The sequence below is a fragment of the Diceros bicornis genome, chromosome 28 (genome assembly GCF_020826845.1).
Source record: "Diceros bicornis minor isolate mBicDic1 chromosome 28, mDicBic1.mat.cur, whole genome shotgun sequence".
NCBI lineage: Eukaryota > Metazoa > Chordata > Mammalia > Perissodactyla > Rhinocerotidae > Diceros > Diceros bicornis.
The window spans coordinates 19,933,169-19,959,309 of NC_080767.1; the positions used below are offsets into that span (position 1 = coordinate 19,933,169).

Here is a 26,141-nt window from a genome sequence, read left to right on the forward strand (position 1 = left end):
AAAAGACAAGTCACTTACTTCTTTATATTCATTGATTAGCTTGGTGAGGCCATTCAAAAGCATTGGACCTAATGGCTTAATCTTGATTTCTGGACAACTTTAAAAAAATAGCACACATACACAAAGCAAGATAAGAATCTCGTAATTACATATCATTTCAGATAATTCAAGTAATCAGAGACATAACTGAAATAAGTTAAAATAATCTATTAAAATCTGAAATTTTTTTAAAGATGAGCAAACATGATTTCTTTCTAGGTAAGATATACTTGAATCATTTGATCACTCCGATAGCTTGAAAACTTTACAGTCAAATAGTTCAAAAAACTTACGTTAAACAAATGTGATGCACAAATTGCAGGGATAATGTTCTTAATTTTGAATTTGTATTTGTACCAAAAAGTCCATCATACACCACCTATGAGAAAGGAACAATGTTAAGAACATCAATTAACAACAGCAGTTTACTATTTTCAAATATTAACCAGGATTCAACAGCAGACCTTCTGCACTACACCTCGTCCTTCAAAATTAATGCCGTTCTTTTTAACACAAACATTTTAGCTGACCAACTTAGGAAGCCAACCAGTAGCTCCAATCAATAGTCTGTGGAGTAACAAACACAGTGGTTGATCTCGCGAGTCTGCAAAACTTGTGGGTCTACCACTAGGAAGCAACATAGAGTTCACGCTGCAGTGGGTCACCACTCTGCCACTCCACATGGCACAGGGGACGTTAGCAGGTAAGATCACTCTGGGGGAATTAGGTTTCTTAATTACATGTAGTCATTCAGAACAAATTATAACAAAACCTTCACGGAAAACATCAAAATTAAAGCATTCTGCAAGTGTACGGTCGGGGTATAGGTGCTCTACGTACAGTGTAGTCATGTCTAGAAATGACATGACTGGAAAGCCAAAAGATCATGCAGATGAGTCCCGTGCCGCATCCAGAAGGTTCAAATATTAAACATCAACAGCAAAGAAATCTAAACTTCTCAAATTCCTACTTTTTATGGTAATTTGGTCTTACGCTTAAAAAAAAAATCACCATATACTGGTTCCTAAAACCGCTAGCAGTAGCCTGATCTTCCTTAACCCTAACATGTGACTGGACGCAGAACAGTACTGAGCACCGGCTGTATAATCAACACTACGCAAGGGAGTATGAGATACAAAAATAAAGACAGGCATTGCTAGCAAGGCACTCGATCTTGTTGAGGAGTCAAAAATGTACATACATTGGAAATGATAAAGGACAACATACAGTCAAGTGCTACATTATTTGGAAAAGATTTTTTTTTAAGAAAATTTATCCGATAATGCTATATTATATAGAATAATATGGTAAAATAATAAAAGCAAAAGGATTAATTAGAACATTAACGTTTTGTAAGAAAAAATAAAATTCATGGTGCACGTTATATAAGAAGAATTGTGCTGGGTGCTCTCATACATTCATAATCAAGGTGAGATGACGTGTGCCTAGTTAAAGGTATTGGTATCAGGAAAGAGGAGGCTCATCTGAATGATATTTTCAAGGATTCTGTGATTGACAGACAGGTGGAGAAGAAGGGGTGAGGGCCAACTATACAGGAGAACAATATGCCATTATTAGAAATGGGAATAGAAAAAAAGAAAGAATGTTTATGGGGGACAGACAATGAGTGTGTCTTTGAATATGCAAAATTTTAGCTGGACTTATTTTACAAACATAAATAACTACAAATAAAATGTACACCTACAGAATATCTATGAATATTTTGTCACAAAATTCTAGCTGCTTATGTGATGCAGTGTTACTACAACCAAATTTTCCAAACCAAAATTATCAAGACACTGTCTGGGAAACAGTGCTTAGAAAGTGAAAGGGAAGCTCTGTATAATTTTATGTTTATGAGACACAGAACAGAGTACTTGAAATTAATCAAATATTACAGTGCCAGATACTGGGAATAAGAGTTTATTATCTAGAAGGAGGAAGCAGCCACTTAAACAAATAAGCCTTAAGAGGGAGAGATGCTGAGACAGAAGCCTATGTCCACTGTACATGACCACAAAAGAGAGTGTTCTCACTTTGGGACTGAAGAGAGAGGCAGGAAACGGGAACATTTCAGACAGGAGGTGGCACTCCCGAGCAAATCCTGAAACATGAGTAGATGTTTACCAGGCTAAAAGGGGGAGGGGAGCTGTGCCAGGCAGAGGGAGCATCATGAGTGAAGACACAGAGCCACTAAAAGAGCATATTTAAAGAGCAACAATCTTTCTCTGCTGGAGGATAAGGTACAAGGCAAGGGGGTGGTGAGATACAAGACCAGAAGGGAAGAAAACCACTAACTTTTCACCATTTACTGAGAACTTCGTAACTGAATGAGTACTAGCTACTGTGCTCTAAACTCTCTGTTATCCCATTCAGTCTTTACGACATTGCTATCAGGCAGCTGCTATTATTACACCCATTTTACAGAATTTTTTAAAAATTTTTAAAAGAAAAACAGAAAAAACTCTGAGGCTTATTTAAGATCAAAAGCAAATAATTAATGACAAAATTATACTCAAATCTCTCTGCCTCCAGAGTGGAGCTGGTCATCACTTGGATAACAGGCAAGGGCTTTTGCAGAGGGGCTCATATTCCACACCGACAGAGAGGACAAGGATTTCCAACTGCAAAATCAACTCTAGTGGCAGCACAGAAAACAGACTGGCTGTGGGCAAGACTAGAGGCAGGGAAACAATGCAGAAGACTGCTGTGGTAACCCAAACAGAAGTGACAGTCTCAATTAATATTAGCATTAGGCAGAGGGAGATGAAGACACTAGGAAGGCAGAATCAAGAGGATTCAGCCACTGCCTTTGTGTGGGGTTTCAGTTAAGGATGACTCATTTTTCCATCTCGGTGACCAAGTTTCTGGTGGTACCATTTTTGGAGAAAAGCCACTCAGAAAAACACTGGTTTGAAAGGGATTATCACCATACATTTAGAGTGAATGGGAATCACATACAGTATATATCCTATGACAAAAATTTTTAAATCATTTCTGCAGCTAAACTTGAAATAAAAAAAAAAGACAGAATCTCATTAATCTTGTTATACACATCGACCTACCTCCTGAATATTCATTAATGCAGTTCTTCTTGAATTAGACATAAAAGTTGTCAACAGGCTATTTTTCTCCGGAAAGAACGAATTACCTGAATGTTAGCTGGGAATGTTTCCGCAGCTTGTTTAGAACGAAGAAGGTGGGGGACAATCTTTAACTTGACCCTCGTACTGACTGGGTCCCTTTTCAGCTCTGGCTTCAGAACTGCTCCCTGTTGAAAACACGTTTGATTATAACTCAGAATTTCAAAATTGTTTTGAACTGAAAAAGTCACGAGAGATCATCTAAATCAGTGGTCTCTCAAACTTTTCTTTCAAGATCCCTTTACACTCTTAAAAATTACTGAAGACTCCAAAGAGTTTTTGTTTATATTGGAACATCTATCAATATTTACATATTAGAAATGAAAACAGGGGTCGGCCCGGTGGCGCAAGCGGTTAAGTGCGCGCTCTCCGCTGCAGCGGCCCGGGGTTCGCCAGTTCGGATCCCGGGCACGCACAGACGCACCGCTTGTCAAGCCATGCTGTGGCGGCGTCCCATATAAAGTAGAGGAAGATGGGCACGGACGTTAGCCCAGGGCCAGTCTTCCTCAGCAAAAAAAAAAAAAAAAAAAGAGGAGGACTGGCAGATGTTAGTTCAGGGCTGATCTTCTTCACAAAAAATAAATAAATAAATAATTTTAAAAAAATAAATTAAAACAGAGAAATGTTTACATCTTCACTTAAAAATAATATTAATAAACCCATTACATATTTTCATAAATAACATATGTTTAAGAAAAATATATTTTCCAAAACAAAAAACTGTACTGAGAGAGAAGCATTGTTTTACATTTTCTGTAAATCTCTTCCATGTCCACCTTAATAGAAGAGAGCTGGATTTTTTTTTGGTGAGGAAGATTTGCCCAGACCTACATCTGTTGCCAAATCTTCCTCTTTTTTTTGCTTGAGTAAAATTAGCCCTGAGCTAACATCTGTGCCAATCTTCCTCTATTTGGTATGTGGGTTGCCGCCACAGTATGGCTGACAAGTGGTGTAGGTCCGCACCCAGGATCCCAACCCGAGAACCCAGGCCGCTGAAGCAGAGCACGCAGAACTTAATCACTACACCATGGGGCCAGCCCCAGAAAGCTGGATTCTTATATCTTCTTCTGCATTCAATGTGTTGTTCCAGTTAAAGCACGTGAAAAAAACCCACCTTCACACAGATACACAGTTGGAAAAGTGGAGATGACTTTAGCCTTTTCAGGTAATTGTGGATATGCTTTGACACTACACTGAAACTTGATGAACAATAGCTCCTTTTTATTTATTTTTTTTTATATATTTAATTTTATTTATTTTTTTTTCCCCCAAAGCCCCAGTAGATAGTTGTATGTCATAGCTGCACATCCTTCTAGTTGCTGTATGTGGGACGCGGCCTCAGCATGGCCAGAGAAGCGGTGCATCGGTGCGTGCCCAGGTTCTGAATCCGGGCTGCCAGCAGCGCAGCGCACGCACTTAACCGCTAAACCACGGGGCCGGCCCAACAACAGTTTCTTAAAGGTTAGCTGCCATTTGAATTTGAAACCGTATCAGTGAACTTTTGCAAACTCTGTTATACTAAATTCCACTGGTCTATCTTGCAGGCTGAACAGCTTCCTTACCCCTGTATGCTTCTGTAACATCACTGGTCATTTGGAAAATTTTGGCTCACTGAGTTAAGCAAACATTTCGTTATAAAGCAACCAAAAAAAAAAAAATCACACGTTGATATCACCACCAATCTCATCAGAAAAGTCTGTAAGTACTGACAAGCTGTCCAGCTCATTGTTATGAATACGAGTTTCCCAAAATTCTAATTCTTGCTTGAAAGCTCGACTTTTATCATTGCCAATAAATCATTGTTTTTCTTGAAGTCTCATTTTTTTCATTTTAGAGAAAATATTTGCCAAATACCCATCTCAATAACCATAGTTTTCCTGTATACCCTTCAGGTAAAATAATTTTTACTGCTTCATCAAGGATATTCTTAAGTAAAGCTGAGTTGTATTCTCTCTCTCTCGTTTTTATTTTTACCACGAGTGCTGACAGAGAAGAAGAGAATGACTGCTGGTTTTATTTAGGGGCACAGCTTTGATCTGCGCTAGGACCCCAGCAGTCACAGCACGGCACCGCTTGCTCCATTGGCGCAAATATCAACACAGTAAAAAAAGCAAATAATTTCTTGCCTTCATGTACCTCTAAAAGTCTGTGAGCCAACCAGGGTCCATGGAGCACACTCTGAGAACCACTACTCTAATCCAACCCTTCATCTTCTACATGAAGAACACGAGGCCTAGAGAAGTTCCGTGAATAGCCAAACCTCTCCTCCCCAGTCCATTTACGCGCAGCCATTCAGGACTAAAATCCAGGGGGTCCCAATTCCCATTCACTGCTCTTTCTGCTATATCACATTCACTCTAATCTAACTGGAGCTAATGTCATTTTTAAAACAACTATTTATGGTTTAAAAAGCAAGCAAGCAAGCAAACGTCTTTGTATGTCTGGATTTGAACTTGTAACATTTTTAAACACAGTGAACTAAATACAACTTACATTATTAAGCAAACATCTTTTTTGGGGGGGGGGGGGCGGAGATCAGCCCTGAGCTAACATCTCCCAATCCTCCGCTTTTTGCTGAGGAAGACTGGCCCTGGGCTAACATCTGTGCCCATCTTCCTCCACTTTATATGGGACGCCGCCACAGCATGGCTTGACCAGCGGTGCATTGGTGCAAACCGAGATCCGAATCCCACAGCAGAGCACACGCACTTAACCACTATGCCACCGGGCCAGCCCCTTAAGCAAACATCTTACTTCAAGGCTTCAGAAGAACCCATCTCTTTTTCTAAATTCTAGACCAGGATCAACAAACTACAGCCCTATTGTTCTAGATTGTAGGCCAGGGTCAACAAACTATAGCCTTATTGTTCTAGATTCTAGAACAGAGTCAACAAACTATAGCTCACGGACCAAATCTGGCCCACCATCTGTCTTGGTAAGGCCTGTGAGTTAAGAATAGTTTACATTTTCAAATGATTTTTTAAAAATCAAAAGAATAAGGGGCCGGCCCAGTAGCGAAGCAGTTAAGTTCGTGCACTCCGCTTCAGCGGCGGCCCAGGGTTCACAGGTTTGGACCCCGGGCGCAGAACGACACACCACTTGTCAAGCCATCCTGTGGCGGCATCCCATGTAAAGCAGAGGAAGATGGGCACAGATGTTAGCTCAGGGCCAATCTTCCTCAGCAAAAAGACAAGGATTGGCAACGGATGTTAGCTCAGGGCTAATCTTCCTCACCAAAAAGAAAAAAAAAAGCAAAAGAATAATATTTCATAGGACATGAAAATCATATGAAATTCAAATTTCAGTATCCATAAAGTTTTACTGGCACACAGCCACGCTCATCCAGTTACGTGTTACCTATGGCTGCTTTCATGTTATGGCAGAGTTGAGTAGTTGCAGCCTCAGAACCACATGGCGAGCAAAGCCTAAAATATTTACAGAAAAGCTTTGCTGATCCTTAATCTAGACAACGTATCATCATTATTTAAGTACCTGATTGAGAACACCCAAGTGGGTAAACTAAGTTACCAGGAGATTTTAATCTGCCTAAAATAGCATGGTTTAAAACTATTTCCTATAGCATGTTCAGCTTAAATCAAAATAACCAGGAGAAAATGTTCAAATATAGAGAGAGCTCATGTCAACAAAATGCTTTTGATAGTGATGTGAGAATAAACCAAAACAACATACCTCTTTTGTCTTCAGTGGTATATCTCCAAGGTATACTTTGTACATCTTATTAACGATGGCAGGATTATTCCAGTCAATCAAGCTGCAGAAGGTTTCCATAGAGCTTGTTAAAATTATTATTTTTTTCTCCCACTTCAGTGACTTCAAATATCATAGCCCCAATATTTGTTACCAAAGGAAAATGTTAGAAACACACAAATGAAATGGGCAAATGATATTGTACAAGAGAAAGAAAAGAAAGGGATTAACTTCTATCAAAGTTAGTTTTTAAATAGAAAAACAATAAAAGTCATTTATCCCACCTTGATTCAATACATCATTGTACCCAATGGCCCAATTTGGTACCACACAAGAAAACTGGCCTGTATTCCACTCTCAGGGCCAATGCCAAGGAGCAGTTCCAACAGAGCAGAGCTATACTACACTTGTTCAAAGAGCTCCGAGGCATGATTCTCCTGCTCACCCGCTTCAAAATTCAAAAGTGAAAGGGTAAGTGACAAAAAAAATTTTACCCATTAAAGCCACATCCCTAGGCAGTCTGCAGCCCTTCGCATTTCTCTGCTATTGTGTCACTATGATTCCTAGCATCCCCCTCTTCCTTATCTACCAGCACACTCGTGCAGCTTCTGCTCCTAATTCTACAGAGCAGTCATGCTGCCATTAGTCACTAAGACCTGACCCTGCTTCGGCCCCACAATGATATGAATTAGAATATACCGTGATTGGTGACTGGCACCCACCCTCTGCAGCAGCCCCCATCCTATAATTTTATAAATCCAGTAATAATGCAATCCCGTATTTCACTTGATTAGTGAGATTTAATCACTCTATCTTCTCTCTGCCGTTTGACACTGGCTCTGCTTTCAAGCTATGACGTATTTGTGCAAACACAATTTACCATGCTACTTTGACTGTTTTTCTAATCCATCTCTTCATTCGTCGCTTATCAACCTAGCTCTTTGGATATCTGCAATTCCACTATCCTCAAAGACGTTCTACAATTCCATTTTAGTTATTATTCACCTACATCTTTCCTCAGCTCATTGCTACTAACTAACCCTCAAGCTCCACCTTTGTTCCCTTCTATAAATACTACAGGTTTGCAGATTTTTGACAAAACACACAAACCACACACACACACACAAACTGAAAACTTAATAGTGGTTAACAAATAAGGATAAATCTCACTGTGTCTTCTACTTTTCCTCTTGCCATCGTTCTAGTTTCAGTTTTCTGATTACATTTGTTGTGAAAATTCAGAAACAAATAATATAGAAAATAAAATTCCTTATACTCTGCACCATATCCCTCTCTATTCCTTTTTAGTAACTACTAACTTTGGTCTATCTTTTTCTAGACTTCTTTCCTATGCATATAAAATAGGTGGATGCGTATGCAGGTAGGTAGATAAAGAAACAGATCAATAAATAGATGCATCACTTGAAGAGATACTTTGGGATTTTTCTTTAACAAAATGGGATAATATCTACATATTGCTGTCAACTCACTTTTTACCTCTTAACAACGTTAGATTGTTTTTATGGAAAAATGCATATACTTGTTTTAATAGACAAAACCAAAACTAATTAGAATACTTAAGTACCACATTTATATTTCCAACAAACGATTCACTATATGGTGTAAAGAATGGGACCAGTTCAAACACAATGAGAAGTTTTAAAGGAAGATTCTTTGATACTTCAAAACCAAATAAATTCCTTGAAAGGGATCAGGAAGATGCAGTTATAAGCAGCATGAAGGAATCTTAGACTTGGGAGGAATGTTAAGTACAGCCTAATCCAACTTTCTTATTTTATAGCGTCCAAGGCCTGGCAAGGTTAAGCGAGTCTTCCAAATTCAGACAACCAGCAAGAGGCATGACCAGAATTAACTCCATGACAAACACGCTCCTCCTCCACGCCGCCTCACATGCCCTTGAGTGGTAAGCCGTTCCCAACCACCACCACACACACACACAGTTTGCTTATATTTCAACAAGCAAACTAAGACACAATGAAATTAATTTCCCTATTCTGTTACACCTATTTGTGTTGGTTTCTTTCAAGAGGGAAAACTACAATATATGCAACCTTTATAAAGCTCTATTACCTTATGCACATTCCACTGTCTTTTGGCATATTATTACATTAAACATTAAAACAAATTCAAAAAAGAACTATTCCATAATTTGATTTTTTTCAACCAAGTATCTTCAATTTTTCATGTTACTCTTTAGTCTTTGCACATGTCATTTTTTAAATCAGTACACATATTTTGTATTCTGCTATATTCATTTGCCATAGTTGGGGGCAATTTACATGTTGCTTTATTTTTTATAATTATTTTGGCAGATATATAATATTCCATATAGATATACACAGTTAATTTACTTTATTTCCCCATTGTGGAAATATGAATTTGTTTCCATTTCTTTTTTACAATTATAGGAAATGGTATAACGAGCAAATCTATAACTTTTTCTAAATGTAATCTTTTTATTTTGAATGATTGTCTTGATAAATTCCCAGAAGTAAGATTTAGATAAAAGATCATAAATATTTTAATGATTCATTACTTACTATAAACTGCTTTCCAAAAATTAATTTATAATGCTAATCAACAAGGTATAAGAATAGCAGTTTCAACAGAAACTTAAATGAAGTAATCAACCATTACACAATTTTATTTACCAATGCACACAAATTGCTATACCATTGTTTTGTTTTGCTTTGATTTAATTTCTTATACAGAATATTTTCTATGAGCCTATTTACTATTTGTATTTTCTCTTGTGTGAATTAAGATCTATTCAGCACCTCTTTTCATGGGACCTGATTTTCACTATATTAACCATAATACCCACATATCCTTTATTAAAAACAATCTCAAATGGTTTGAGATAGAAGAAGAATCAAAAATGAATAACTTCTGAGTTTTGACATTTTTCTTAACATCAGGTTCTTTAAGTTCCTTTACCTAGCCAAAGGTCTCATTTCTTACGGTAATATTCCTAATCGACTCCAGTTTTAAACTGCTTCTCCAAATAGCTTTTCTTCTCTGCCTTTATACAGAATTCTGCTCTTTAGCAAACTATCTTTACTACAAATTAGGTATATTTCATAATCTCATAAATTGAATGTCTCATTACACAAAATCCTCAAAGAACAAATATGAGCCTAGTAAGCTTTTAGAAATCTAACCTCTTTCCAGTTTCGTAAGTTTGCAAGGGAAGTAGTTTACCTCTGCTTGCTTTTCAACTCTAGGTCAGCTGCCGTTGCAACACTGTGGCGTGTGTCACTAGAAGCAATCACCAGGTGGAGAACAGCCTCCAGTTCAGGCACCTGTTCAGCTTCTATGAATTTCACTATACCCAATTTGCACTGTAGATAAATGAAGGGAAGGAGAAACAGTGATCAGAGAAACAAAGACCACCAACCAAAAATATTGTTTAACATGTCAGTATGGTCATAAACCAAGGATTAACAGCAACAATAGCAGCAGCTCCTATTTAGGCCACAATGTGCCAGGGACTGTACTAAACCACATATATTCATTTCATTTAACCCTCACAATCTATGAGATAAGTATTATCATACCCATTTTTCTGATGAGGAAACTGAGGCAAATTAAGAGATTAAGACACATAGTAAGTGATGAAGGCAGGATTCAAATCCAAGTCTCTCAGACTCCAAGACCATTATGATACACAGCCTTCCTACTTAGGTTACACAGCCTAAAATGATGAAGCCTTGAATTAAAATCCAAATTTGGAGCCTCCAGGTAAGAGAGGGGTACATTAGGAATAAAGTGCTTCATGGATTGTTTTGACAGTTCAAAGAGAACTAAACAACTCACATTCCATGGAGTTCCACTCTACTGTTAACATACTAATTCCGTCCTCAATATTCTTACACACTGAAAACAGTATGATTTCAAACATACTCTAGTCAATGCAAGTGAAATTCTAATGAAATAGTATTCAATCTAATTGACTGGCTAAAATGAAACACAAACTAAAGAGAGATTCTCCCTAGAATTTCATGGAATGTGAAGGAGCTATGAATTTCACTACAACTAATTCTATTTAGAATAAATATACCTGAAAAGTAATACTTTACCTTTACCTTTAAAAATCAGTTACATAATAGTTCTCATGTATACAAATTAGGATTGATCAAGTTTACAGTTATTAAATGACAAAGGATGCAATTTAAAAAGGTATACAAACAGATCATAAAAATGCCGGCCTTCCCTCCCTTTGTTTAACACAAGTTATTTGTAACAAGAGCTACAATAGAAAAGACTCAAACATTTACTTAAGCCATAAAAAGAACAGTTATGGAAGTCAACTACACAAAGATACAAACAAAAAAATGTGCAAAGAAAACTGAAAACAATACTAATGTCCATCAACAGGAGGCTAGTTAAAAAACTATTATGTGGTTTACATATAATTAAATTTTATACAGACATTAAAAAGGATGGCATTTAAAAAAAATCTCATATACTGTTAAATGAAAAAGTGAACTACAAATAATGTATTAAGTGCTATGTAAAAACGCATTACATAAAATTGTATTTGTGTACACACACAGAGGAGTCTATAGATGAATGACTAAGTGGGGTGGCAGGATTCCAGGTAATTTTTAATTTCTCTTGATAATGTTCTATACTACTCGAATCTTTACATTGTCATTAACTTTATCATTAGAAAAAAATAAAAGCTGTTTTAGCAGGAAGAAAAATATGTAAAACAAAAGAGAGATTTAAAAATTAGAGAAAAACAGCTTTCATCCTTGAAACCAACCTATTTACTTCAACACTACATTATGAAATTGACAAAAGGCATACAGAGGCCCTTAGAAATTAGCAAATAATGACCAACACAAGATTACAATTTAACGTTAACAATTATTCTCCCACACTTATACAGCGTTAGCCCTCAGAGAGACCTACATTCAGAGCCTAAACCTAGGAGCGAGACCGGGGTGAATCTCAAAACCTCAGTTGCTTTTACAAAATGGAACTAACAATTTCTAGACCTCATTGGGTTGCTGTGAGGACTAAATGAGATAAGGTAGTCAAAGTACTCATTACAGTGCCTGTCACACAGATCACACTCAATAAAGAGTAGCTTCTGGTACTATCCACCTTTCTTTCTTACTTATATCATGGTTTAAGGAGAAAAAAGAATCTATAAAACATGAAGAGGTAAATCTAATCAAATTTAACCCTCACTGAACAAATCACTCTATCAATTTGTCAGTGGCAAGAATGCCCCACTTGCCTTGTTCCCCTCTCCTGGGAACACTGTTTTCATCAGTGGTCATTTACATTCCCCAAAAGAAAAGGATCAAATCATTTAGACTGCCATGGAGAAACAAAGGAAGGATTTGAAGACTAACCCATGTTGCTTGAATTCCAAAATAATTACATACTGATCTCATCTGTTCTTCCCTGAGGTGCCTGATGACACAGACACAGTGAGGCACCTTCTCTGTAGAGCACCAGTCTTTTATAAAAGCTGCTCAGAGAACATCTGTGTCCTGTTTAAATCCAGAATAAAATTCTTAATGCCAATTTTTAAATTCCCAGAAAGAAATATAAAAGGGAGTCATGCTTTTCCCCCATACTGCCACTTGTGAGTAGAGGAGTTCCTCACTTTACAGAAAATGTACAGCCCTAAAAAGCTGAATAATGGAAGATAAATTGTATTTTTACTGCACCAAAGCAGCTACAGGATTATTAAACCTATAATTAAAAACTAAAATGAAAGAAGTTAAATATTCTCAATTTATAAGTGGGCTGTATTTTATACTTGAAATATGTTAAGCAATATTAGAAAAACTGAAGAGCAGTTCCCACCCCTCCCTTTCCCTGGGGCTTAAACAAATAACTGACATGATGAAGAGAACACATTACATCAATCGCTCCTTTCAAACATATTTCATTAGAGAGCCTGAATACATTGCAGTTATGTTACATGTGCTTTCATGGCCTTCACAGGGGCTAGTAGTGTACAGGGTTAAGTTCCATTACCAACAAGTGTGTGATACCTGTTCCAACTGTTCAGGTGTCCATGGGTTATCACCAATAACTCGTTTAGCTGCATAAAAGCTCATTCCTGGGGGAGGCTGTGGTATTCCAGAACCTCCTCCACTATTTGAAGAAGAACCCTGTGCTGAAGATGAATTTTGGCGACTCTGGGATTCATTTAACACATATCTGAAAAGGAAATAGAAATTTAACCCCTCTATTAAAACAAATACATAAACATGCATACATAACACAGTCAACTATATACTTTCCTCCCACAGAATTCTTCAGAAGAATAAACACTTGAAACTAAAATTTCATCATAAAAACCTTAAAAGTATCTAAAAAAGGTATCCACTTCAGCAAATTAACCATTAACCCTAAGAGTACATCTGCTCAACTTGGTTACAAATGAACTATAACAGTTATCAACAATGAATATAAATATTTTATTCACTCTCAACCTAAAAACAATTGTTCTAAGAGCCACTATGGACTCACTGAATTTTGAGTTTTTAGTTGGCAAATACAGAGAAAGGTTTGGTGACTGTAAGAGGTAAAAAAATTATTGTTCTAACCCGAAGTAGAGAATATTTTTACAGTCATTCCCATTTCTGTCAAGTTGCAATTCACCTTCAATTCTCCGTGCATTAGAAAATCCACTGAAACCTCCAAACCACCTACCACACAAGCACATAGCACCCCAAGAATGAAAAAATTCAAAAGGGTCCAAAGAGGAAAAGTCATAAGAATTAAGTTTTCCCATTGTATGTCCAAAGTCCTCTGCAACTACTTATTTATTGATTTATCATTCTATTTCATTTTTACCTTCTATAGATTGAAAATAAGATTTCTGGTAAATTCATTTTGATCCAATTAAACTGGTATTCCCTATCTATAAAATGAAAATTTTGATATAAATATTAATTCAAGTCCCTTCAAACTTTAAAATTCTATGCTGACAAATTATCAGACTGGATATTAAAATAAAATACCTGTTATAATAAAAATTAAAGAAAACACTTAGAGCCTTCACGGCATAGCAAATTATTCCACATTACTTATATGCCATATTCATTCAATTCCTAAATTCATCTATTAAAAGAAAAAAAACCTGTTAAGGAATCATTTTAATCTTTATATAAACAAAGCAAATTCTAACTGGTAAGAAAAATATGGGGACGCACTCGGTTGGGTACATCACGTGCCTAAGGTAAATTTGGATTTCACAGTTTATTTGCCAAAGCCATCGTCATCTGCCAATTCTGGCTGCTGCTTGATTTAACAACTATAAAAGGAGGTTTTCATTTATTTCTAAGTTATAGCAAGACTGGCAGCAGTAGGTGAATCAATCAATAATTACTGAATAGCTAACACTGCGCAAAACACCATCCTAAGCACAAGACAGAGGCACATCAGGATTACTGGAACACCAGTAAGAGTGAGTCTCTGCCATGTGGAGCAAGTTCAGACAATGACAGCACAACACATGTTACAGCATTCGACATGTTATCTATCAGATGACAAAGAAACCCCAGAGAAATAAGAGATGATACGACACAAGTAGTGGAAGTGAACAGTCAGAGGTAGTGGAAATGTTTCAAGGTCCAGAAAATAAAGCCACCCAACTAGAGAGGTAGGAGCAGAGCAAACAGGAGAGGAGAGAAATTGTACAGCATGAACTCTCTTGTGCCTAGATTGAGGGACAGATGATATGGAGCCCCACATGCCAAGCTTATAGTGTATACTCTATTTTTGATCAGGGAAGAAACATAATGAAAGCAACCATTTAAAAAAATCTCTCTGGCAGCAGGACATCCTAGAAAATAAGTAGGCTTGAAGCAGATCACAACCTGGGCACTATGCTAGGGACCAGAGCTAGAAAAAACAGCTCTTGACTTCAAGGAGCTCCCAATCTATTAGCGAAGGTGGACAGGTCACCAATGTGATAAAAACACAAAGTAGCAGGCCGGCCCCAGTGGCCTAGTGGTAAGTTTGGTGGGCTCCACTTTGGCAGCCCAGGTTTTGTTCCCCGGCACGGATCTACACTACTCGTCTCAGTAGCCATGCTGTGACGGCGACTCACATACAAAATAGAGGAAGATTGGCACAGATGTTAGCTCAGGGCGAATCTTCCTCAGCTAAAAAACAAAACAAAACACAAAGCAGCAATACAGACGGGTGTTCACTGTTACAAAGACATGGAAAACAGTGTCCTCTGCCTAGGGCAAGAAATTTATGTCAGGGAGACACGTAGTTGACATCTTACTAAGCTAGTTTGAGATGCTTTTTCAAATTGGTTTTTTTTGGCTGTTGTTTCTTGTTGTTTTTTTTCTTTTTTTTGATGGGGAAGCATTCTAAGCAGAGACAACTGTACTCTCTTAAAACATAGAAAGGCCAGGGCACATAAGAGTGCATGAAATGCATGAGTGTATGTCATGACTAGAAAACAAAAGCCTGAGGATTTTAAGGTGTGACCTGATAACTGTGTTTTAAAAATCAGGAAACTCTGGCAGTGTAGAGAGTCTTGAAGAAGAACAGCGGTGAGAAAGTCAAGACAAGACTTGAAAGGAGCCAAAACTAGATGGTAGCAGCAGGAATGGTTCCAGGACCCATCAAGGAAGGAGGAGGTATTATGGAACTGATATTGTAGCAACAAGAAAGAGAAAAGCTGGAGGCAATTTATCATTGTATGCCTACGTGGCTAAGAGAATCATCACAGCACTGATAGTAATTAAAGAAGGGGAACTATTTTTATGGGGAGAAACTGATTTTAGCTTGGACTGGTTGAGTCTGAAATCACAACACAACTCTACACCTAAAGGTCATAAGCAGTGGGGCTGGAGTCTTGGAGAGGTCAGGGCTGCAGCAAAAACCTCTGAGACATCCATTTTCAAGTGAAAGTTGAATCATTTAAAACAGTACTAGGGTCCGGCACGGTGGCGCAAGTGGTCAAGTGTGCGCGCTCCGCTGCGGCGGTCCGGGGTTCGCCGGTTCGGATCCCGGGCGCACACCGACGCACTGCTTGGCAAGCCGTGCTGTGGTGGTGTCCCATAAAAACTGGAGGAAGAAGGGCACGGATGTTAGCCCAGGGCCAGTCTTCCTCAGCAAAAAGAGAGGAGGATTGGCAGACGTTAGCACAGGGCTGATCTCCCTCACAAAAAAATAAAAAATAAATAAATAAATGAAATACAATAGTACTTAACTCCACACAGTCAAAGCAGTCAAGAATGAGGCTGCCTTGTCTGGCTTCTGTGTTTTCACTCACCCATAAGGCATCAGAAGGACGTCGAGCATGAAGTCCAAAAGCAGCTGCACAGTCTTTGGTTTCTCAGCAAGATTAAACGGAGAAGCTGATTTTGATGATTCAACAGGGTATTTCATGTGAAAAAGGGTTGGTATTAAAAGATGCATTAAGCTGAAAAAACAATTACATTTATTGCAACTACTTAAAAAATCAGGTTTTTATACATGCAAATGACAGACGAAACAAAAATCACATAACAAGAAGTGGCAAATGTAGCAAGGGCCATTCATTTTCAATACCACTAATTTACAAAGTCCTAAGGGACTAGGGACTGGCCTAGATTTCTTATTGAAAGCTCAGTATATTGAGTGACAACTAGGAGTTAAGCAATCTGGCTTAACTGCCAAAAACACCTGAAAAAAATGTACATAATATGCACTCAGTGTTAATATCTGAAGTTACCACAAGAGATTTTACAGTAAACCTTAGCTAAACTTATAACATGTCCTTTCAAAAAAACTTTTCTTTTCCACAGTTAATTAAAATAAAGTTATTCTAAATCTAAAGAAATTAAAAAATCAATCATGTCAATATATGGAATACAATATGAAAATTTCCACTGTGTGAATTTAAGTAACACGGCTTCAGTAATTCCTTCTGTCACTAAACCTTTTGCTATTCTTCAAACACATGAAAACAATTTCAAACAGTGCCTGTAATGTTTATTAATTTTATTCGTATATATTTATATTACAGTCTCTCTTTTAAAAATGTAAATGCTCTAAAAGAGTGAACTGAAAACATTACTTAATTCTATCTTTCCTCCACAACTTCTGCACTCTTTCTGATGATTTTCACCCCTAAAGGGTTATGATATAGAACTCTGAGCTAAGCCTAGAAACTAAGGATGTTATCCAAACCTTTTCACTCTCCAATTCCCATATTAATGTAAAGGAGTGATCTGTTCCTTAAGAAAACTGCCCTGGAACTTTATAGCCTCCAAGACAGAAATGTTCTGATGAAAAGCATTTTATAACTCTAATTGGTGCAATCACATGAAATTCGCTTTTTCAAAATAATTGCCCCCAAAAAATGCATTTAGATTGAGAAAAATGTTAGTTGTGAACACTTTTCAATATGCTGATATCAAGAAACTTTACAATAGTATTCACAAAACAGTAACATTGAGGTAACACAGGAAATTCAATTATTTGTCAGCTGAAGGAGCTCAAGATTTCCCAGTCACCCAAGTGAAACCAAACGTGCAAACCTATTTTTGAAAGGCAGCTGCCGACTCGTGCAGGTGGGAGATAAGATAAGTGAGGAGAACATACCTATCCTGCTGGGGCTGCGGCTTCCCTTCCATGGCAGTGAGAAGTGTAGGGGCCAGTTCACACTGTTTCTCCACTGGTAGACGAGGATAGCCCATCTTGACATAAATTATAGTAAAATTCTAATGCAATGAGAGAAAAGCGAGTGAGTGTGAAGGAAATACTCTAGGATTTCAACGAAAACATACGGTTGATAACTTAGGGAATTATAACAAAGAAATCACATCCTCTCTCCCTATGTTTATCACGTGTTTTACAACTTGACCAACAATTGTATCTCAGAAAGAATTCCAGCCCCACTTATTCAAAATGCTTGCTTTAAAATAGGCTTCGTGTGAGGGAACATGACCTGATTTAAAGCACTCATGTATACATATACCAAATCATCACGTTGTACACTAAATATATACATTTCATTTGTCTATTATGCTTCAATAAAGCTGGGGGGGGAATAAAGCATTCATATATGCAATAACTTTTCATTGAAAATAAAAAATAATCATTTGATCTATCTAAACCTACACACTACACATTAGCATCAGATATCCCAGTTTGTCACATTAATCCTTTCAAGCTAAGAGGAGACCACATGTTAAATCCCAGGCTGCCATTTCCCCACTGGTCAATTACTACAACCACCTCAGTATATTGCAGCTCTTGGGTTCCTCACTATAATAATTGAGCAATGGATGATGAACCAAGAGAAACTGAGTGCTGTGTTTGTACCACTATAATTTACATGAATGTCTCATTTTAAGCAAATCATAAATGCATATCTGGATTTATGCATAAGATAAAGATTTGCTTTCCTAAAGGATTCTTCACTTTATAACAGGCTTCATAGGGTTATTCCTTTAATGACATTTTATTTGGCAGTTTTATTGGCACACAGTGTTTCTATTTGCTTAAAGAAAGGAACACCTGTAATGGAGCTGTTACATCCAGAGCTGGCACAGACCAGATGTCTGGACCAGAAGGTACCTCCAAAGATTTAGAATCTAGATGTTAGATAAGTTCCAATAGATTCTGCCTCAATGCTAGGAACAACAGGGCCAGGAAAAGAACATCGTCTGTCATCACACAGCATTAACATTTTTTACATTTAATTTTCATGAAGACAACAATTTAATAGGAATATTCCAAGAGAACACTCACTGTGACAAAGGAAACTGCAGCGGGATCCTGGTATTGAACCAACAGTGTCTCTACTGGAAGCTGTATTTTGGGGCGGCTTTTTATACGCTTATTCAGATGAACCAACAGTTCCATTACCTAAAATACAGAGAGAGACAAACTGAAATTACTGATCACATCTTAAAAACAAATTCATTTCTCAAAAATTACTTACTTTGATGAATAGTAGCTACTTTGTTCTTTTAAAGGACAGAAATTTGACATCCCAGAAAGGGAGTATGGAATATCAGTCTGGTTTCAAAATGCTATCCACTAAAGTTGAGATTCCAGGTGGGCCTATACTGAGGAACAGTCCCCCAGAAGACCTGTGAACAAATGATTGCAGCACACCATGCTATGGACTGAATGTCTGTGTCTCTCCCAAATTCATATGCTGAAGCCCTAATGCCCCATGTGATGGTTTGGGGAGGTAATTAGGTTTGTATGAGGTCATGGGGATGGAGCCCCCAAGATGGGGTTGGTGTACTTAGAAGGGGATGAAGGGATTAGAATTCTTTCTCTCCACCACGTGAGGATACAGCAAGAAGGCAGCCCTCAGGGCCGGCCAGGTGGGGCAAGCAGTTAAATGCTCACGCTCCGCTCTGGCGGCCTGGGGCTCGCCGGTTTGGATCCCGGACGCGCACCAACGCACCTCTTGTCAAGCCATGCTGTGGCAGCGTCCCATATAAAGTAGAGGAAGAGGGGCATGGATGTTAGCCCAGGGCCAGTCTTCCTCAGCAAAAAAAAGAAGAGGATTGGCAGATGTTAGCTCAGAGGTCATCTTCCTCACAAAAAAAAAAAAAAAAAAAAAAAAGGCAGCCCTCTGTCAACCAGGAATAGTTCCCACACGAAGAATCCGACCATGCTGGCAGCACCCTGATCTCGGACTTCCGGCCTCCAGAACTGTAAGGTGTTTGTTGTTTATCTCACCCAGTCTATGGTATTCTGTTATAGCAGCCCAAACTGACTTAGACACACCATGAATATAACAAAAAGAGACATGTACAAGATGTCTTGTACAAGATAAAAAGAGAAATGTACAAGATACTATGGGTTTCCAGAAGAGAAAGTGTCTGCCAGATCAGGGAGGAAGTGACAGGAACACTAAGTCCTGACGACCAGATAAACTTCCAAGCAGAGCATCAGTTATAAGAAGGTGGAGAGGTCTAAAAGAACACGGCACATTGCACCTGTCTGAAACCCAGAGTGGTAAGAGAGAACAGCAGGACCCAGGTTACAAAAGGATTCGGGTAAAATGCTGAGGAACGTTTACTTTATTCTAAAGACCATCTGATTTTACTAAAGAGTTTTAAGTAAGTAATATCTGTCAAATGAATGATAATAATCATGAAATGGCTGACATTTATCAAGCAGTTTCTCTGCAGAACACACTTGTGCACAGCACTTTGCATTCCCTATCTCATCTGATTCTCACAACACACAGAGAGCGGGTGTTGTCATTCCCATTTTACAGATCAAGAGGCAGAGGCTCGGGGAAGTGAAGTTAACTTGCCCAAGGATGCAGAGCCAGCAAGTGGCACAGCCAAGTTCTGACTCCAGAGCCCATATTTTTAACCTTTTCAAACACTGATAGTTGAGCTCAATTCATCTAAAGTATCTGTCAGTGTGAGACATCCTTGGGACCCCTGATACCTTACAGAGACCTAGAAACTTGCATTTCTATGCATACTTCATCCAAACTTCCTATCCGGTCCAGACCTGTGATACAGCTGGATGACAGGGAAAAGAATCAGGAGGAACCAGGCTAAAGGAAATAGCCCTCTTCTGACAATCTAATCTAGGTTGATTCCTAGAAGGGCTCTACGGAAAATCATTACTGATGGTGATGGACAATCATGCCCACAGTGACATGCTTTCTTTTTTATGACAAACTTTTTTTTAAGTTTTAAATGGATAACTACTTAGTTTTCTTCTAGCAATATTATCACCTTAAAATATTGATTAATTTCCTAAATTTGGGTATTCACTTTTTTTATGCTCTATAAACCCATAAAAATCAAGAAATCAACTGAACCAGTCCTTCCCCCTGGCTAACTAGATAACGGTTAACCTCTGTCAGTAAGACTACAGAATTATCAGCCTCAGGTGTATAATATTTTGTCCATATCCGTTCTCCTTATTACTCATTAATTTATATTCATTTATTCATTATAAATTTTTTATTTGAAGTATAACATATAGCTAAGGTGCATAATTGAGTGTATGGCTCAATAAATTTTCCCAAAGTAAAGAGACCTCTGTAACCACCAGAACCACAAAAGCCCTGCACCTCATGCCCCCTCCCACTCACTAATCCCTCTTCCCCAAAGGTCACCACTATCCTGACTTCTAACATCATTTTTAAATTTATATAAATGGAACACATAGATGAACTTGTGTCTGAATGTTTTTCATTCTATATTATTATATTTTGAGATTCATCCGTCGTTGCTCATAGTAGTGGTTCACTTTCATTTTTCTAGTGGGAAAATACCCCAATTTATCCATTTTCCAATTGATAGACATTAGATTATGTCCAGTTTGGGCTATTATGAATAACGCTGCTTTGAACATTCTTAGATATGCCTTTTGGTGCACATATATATACGTTTCCGTTGTATTTACACTCAGGATTAGAAATGCTTGGTCATGGAATATGCATATGATAAGCTTTCCAATACTTCCAGACAGTGTTCCAAAGCAGTATACTCATTTACACTTCTACCAGCAGTCTACATTGCTCCACAGCCTTGTCAACACTTGGTATGATCAGTCTTCAATTTTTAGCTATTCTAACAAGTCTGAATACACAAAGTTAGCTGTAAAGTAGAATTCTACATAACAAACCTCATTTTCCTTAAAATAGGGAAATGTACTCTAGTGATGTATCAGTAGAAATCTAAAACTTTTATTTTTCTTTTATCCAATTTATCCACAAATGACCAGCTACCTTATAGGATATCCTGCTTAACTCTAACATGCATTATGAAACTGATAGTTAGGAACCCAAAAATTATATAACTGAAAATCAGTACAGATTAATTCCTAGTTTCATCAATTACAAAATTTCACATACTGAAATTATTTATACATGAGCTTTCAAATCACTGCACACTTGAATCCCTGTTTCCTCTCCCCGATGCCTGATCTCCCACACTCCTCCTCTCGCGCAGTGGGTGCATCACTGTGGCCTTCTCCAGCTCCCTGAAGGCCTCACACTCTGTTCCAGCTCAGAACCTCTCTGCACAGGGCGTTCTCTGTCTTTAATGGTCTTCCCCACCTCTCTGCCTGGCTACTTCCTTCAGACCGCAGAGACCCTCTTTACGCCCCACACTCAATTTAAATCAAGTCCCCAAACATACTCTTTCATAGGATCCTTTTCCATCTCAGCATTTATTACAGTTTATAACTAGATACTGTTTGCCTGATTGTTTAATACCGGTCTGTCAAACTAGATGTTTCTTTCCCTCACCAACGTATCTCTAACACCTGGCATGTAAAAGGCACTCAGTAAATATTTGCCAAATCAATGACAAGACTGATGAGGCCAAATAAGTAAGCAGAAACCAGCTCATGAAGGGCCTTTTATATCTTGCTATCCTGAGGGTAACAGAAGGCCACAGAAGAGTTTTAAATAGGACAGTGACATGATCAAATACATATTTATCTCAGCAAAGCAGTATTAACAACAGGCATGTCAAATATATGACAAGAATGTCCTATTCCTTCCTGCAAACATAACAGGCATTCTTAAAGATACTCTTTCTTCCCTGAACCCAAATCAACCCTCAGAATCCCTCTTAAGGCAGACCTCCAGGAAGCCATTGCCAATCAATGAGAATGGCCCGAGAGATGAAACCTGATGAAAGCTCAAAGACTCGAAGGTCTAGTATTTTATAAATACACCAGAAGACTAATGAACTATTTTAAAAATGAAAGGGGCAAATGTTCCATGAGGAATATTTAGGTTAAAAAAGAAAATCTGGATGTGACAGTTATCCAACTTTTGGTAAGAGGACTTCACAGAATCCTAAAACAGGAACTATACAACAACATCTTGCTTTTAAAAAAATTTATTTCGCTTATTTTTAATTAAGGTCATAGTCACAGTCAGCCAATGATGAAAGAACATTTTCGCCCCACTGCCACCTGACTTTCATATTGGAATCAAGGGCATGGATTTTAGATCAAGAGCCTCTATACAGTCAGAATAATTATCTCAATTATATCATCGGGCACTGATGCCAAGTGTGCATTTGGTGCTAAATGTTGCTGTGCTAAGCATACAAAAGCTACTTTTAAATCATGTAAGCTGGTACTAGACTTACTTTCCCTTCTGAAAGGCCATAATTAGGATCATGAACCCATATTTCAATAAATGGGAACAGAAAACTCACTTCATACCATATATCCATCAATTCACCATTTAATTCCTCCAACTGTCCCAACATGCTTACCTTTTTGCGTACTCCTTCTTGGGTGCTGGATAGCTTGAGCAAAACAGGAGGAAGGAATTTAGATATAATACTCTGTAATTGTTCATCTGTTTCAGCATGGCCAAGTCGTAAAAAGACCCGTTCAAGCTGATCTATAATATAAACAGAAAAAAAAGGAGAACTTAGCAAATCAAACACAACCAAGACTAATTATGTTTATAGCTTAATCTTTTTTCTATACTGCAGATCCTTCAGTCAGAACTTTAACCAGAGCTAGCCCTGTACGCAGATGATTTTGACATAGCTATGAAACAACTAAAAAGGTTTAGCAGCTAATTATACTGTCCTGGTCGTTTAATCTCTAGAAGAGGGGAAAACAAAGCCAAGAATAATAAAATTCTCTCCTACATACAAAGTTACTCCATTTTTCTAAAGGATTTCGATACTAGAAAGGAAACAAAATTTTTGAAGAAATCTTCTAGATCTAGCTAGCAGAGCAAGGCAGGAGAAGTTTAATCAGACACCAGGGACAATATATACTTGGTGAAACCATCTTACTGAAGTTCCTCCAAAGACAGAATCACTGCCCAGTACTACGCTGGGATTACCTAACCAGAATGTAAGAGACAGGTTTCCACCAAGAAAGCGACTGTGAGAAAAAACATGTTAGACACCACCACAGGGATGCTCTCAGCAAAACCCACACTATGATGAACTACAGAACAAGCAACCAATAAGTTGCCTCTGTCTCTTCAACCAATACATTGCAGGGAAGGAGGGGAGAGGAGGTCGTGGGGAGGGGAACCTACCAACTGCAAATGACTGGATATTTGATTTTAAGGAATTATTATTAATTTTTTACGTGCTATAATGGTATTGTGGTTATGTTTGTTTTTTAAAGGTTCTTATAAAAATTATCAGTGGTGATTAGGGAGCCTTGTAGGAGGCTAGAAATGTCATATCTCCATCTGGATGACAGTTTACACAGTTACATACATTTATAAAAATCTATCAAGCTCTATACTTTCATACTTTCTATTGTATCTATTATACGTCAATGCAATTTTATTTAAAGGAGTCTATTTTCAGAGATAAAGTCTGAAATATCTACAAGTGAAATAATATAGTTACTGAGATTTACATCAAATAATTAGGGGTGTACTGAATATATGCTAAGAGAAGAGATTTCAGATGCTTTCCTCAGACACAAACCATGATAACTATGTGAAGAAAAGTTAAGTAGCCTGACTATAGTAATCATTTTACTATGCATATGTATATCAAATGACCATGTTGTACACTTTAAATATATACAATTTTTATTTTAAAAAATAAAAATAAATAAAAATAAAGTCATAGCCTCATTTAGGTCCTCATTAAATAATAATAATAATCAGGGGTGGAAGGGTGAGGAATGGGGAGGGGTCATATAAATAAAAACCGGTTTGGCCACTAATGGATAATTGTTCAAGTTGCGTGATAGATACTGAGAATATGTATTTTTGCACATGCTTGCAACTCTCCCTAACTATTTTGGAGTAGATCGATCCATAACTATAGATAGATCGATCGATCGATCGATCTATCTATCTCCTGAGGGATCCCAGAGGCCACGACACCCTAGTAGCAACAAGCACACCCAGCACTTGGATCTTGATCTTTAATACCATTCTCCAGGCTCCTTGAAATAACGGGTGATTCTGGGGCTGGAGCAGGGATAAAACAAGATGAACCTGAAGTATCTTGTAGTGCCTGAAAGAAAATGAGGCCCAACCCAGCACACGTCAAACGGAAACAGGAACCACCCTGAAAGTGCCCCATTATGGCCAAAGCTGGAACAATTTGAGGAACAAAATAAACAACGCAGAACTGGATTATAACTCAAAGTATAAAATAAATCTACATGAGTCCATACTGACACAAGTGACTGAATGATTAAATACTCGGGGGAAAGAGATAAGTCCTTCTTATAGAAGAACTCCAATGTCCATAGATACTTCACTCTACAGAAGGTATAGCTTAATTCCTGCCTTCACCACCCCCAGGGTAGACTAGGTTTAGTGACTTGCTTCCAGAGAATAGAAGAGGGAAAGAGGAAAATGTTACCTTCACAGTGGAGAAACCTGATAAATACTATCTTAACCAAGTGATGACAGTTAACATTATCAGTGATGCCATGTGGATATCATGATCCCTGATACGATGTGACAAGAAGGGCATTCACCTCTGTGGTATTCTTTCCAAAAACCCACAACTCCCATTTAATCATGAGTAAAACAATAGAAAAACCCAAGTTGGGAGGCATTCTACAGGATACCTGGCTAGTACTGCTCAAGACTTTCAAGATTATGAAAAACAAAGAAAGACTGAGAAACTGTCACAGACGAGATGAGGCTGGAGAGACATGCACTAAACGCAGTGTGGTGCCCTGGGTTGGATCCTGAAACAGAAATAGGTCATTAATGGAAAAAAAACAGTGAAATCCAAATAAAGTCTCGAGTTTGGCTTTTAAAATTAATAATAAAGGAAGAAAAGAATAAGGAAGGAAGAGAAGAAAGGCAGGCAGGCTGACTCGGAGATTATCAGACCAAATGATCCTATTTGGTAACAGCTGAACGCTGCTGTGAAAGAAGTTCTTAGAACAGTGAATACAATCCACAGTATTTATGGAAGTTACGGGTAAGGAGGCCCTGCCTTAGTGCCTTCTAGATCTTAGGCAATGGAAATTGCCTACAGATTTTAGCTACAGAAACCGTAGGAGAATTGTTCTGTGGAAGAAGGCAGAAAGTTAAATTCTTCTTGACAAAATGACCTAGAGAACTGTGCCAAGGACTTAAAAAACCAAGTGATATCTGGTCCTTTTAATTTTTCATACAATCATTTGGGTGCTTCCTATATATCCGCAGTATAGTGCCTAAGACTTGCACTCTCCCTCGCTAGAAAGGAAAATGTAACATTCTAAATGCAATCAACTTATTTATGATGGGAATGTGGGACTGACAGAAAGGACACCAAACATGATGTGGGGGTCCTTCTAAAACAGGCT

General features: G+C 37.9%; 1 protein-coding gene across 4 annotated transcripts in view; it reads right to left on the bottom strand.

Annotated features, from left to right (window-relative positions):
* The window catches only part of ECPAS (Ecm29 proteasome adaptor and scaffold), a 94,341-nt gene that overhangs the window by 49,294 nt on the left and 18,906 nt on the right, over positions 1 to 26,141 (bottom strand). For all 4 annotated transcript variants that reach the window (XM_058523762.1, XM_058523761.1, XM_058523760.1 and 1 more), the window contains 10 exons: positions 23,117 to 23,247; positions 18,642 to 18,758; positions 17,490 to 17,608; positions 16,177 to 16,326; positions 12,929 to 13,097; positions 10,113 to 10,252; positions 6,873 to 6,954; positions 3,191 to 3,310; positions 333 to 418; positions 19 to 97 (listed from right to left, as the gene is read on the bottom strand). In XM_058523762.1, the coding sequence (XP_058379745.1) occupies positions 19 to 97; positions 333 to 418; positions 3,191 to 3,310; positions 6,873 to 6,954; positions 10,113 to 10,252; positions 12,929 to 13,097; positions 16,177 to 16,326; positions 17,490 to 17,608; positions 18,642 to 18,758; positions 23,117 to 23,247 (1,193 nt within the window). The remainder of the gene's footprint in view (positions 1 to 18; positions 98 to 332; positions 419 to 3,190; positions 3,311 to 6,872; positions 6,955 to 10,112; positions 10,253 to 12,928; positions 13,098 to 16,176; positions 16,327 to 17,489; positions 17,609 to 18,641; positions 18,759 to 23,116; positions 23,248 to 26,141) is intronic.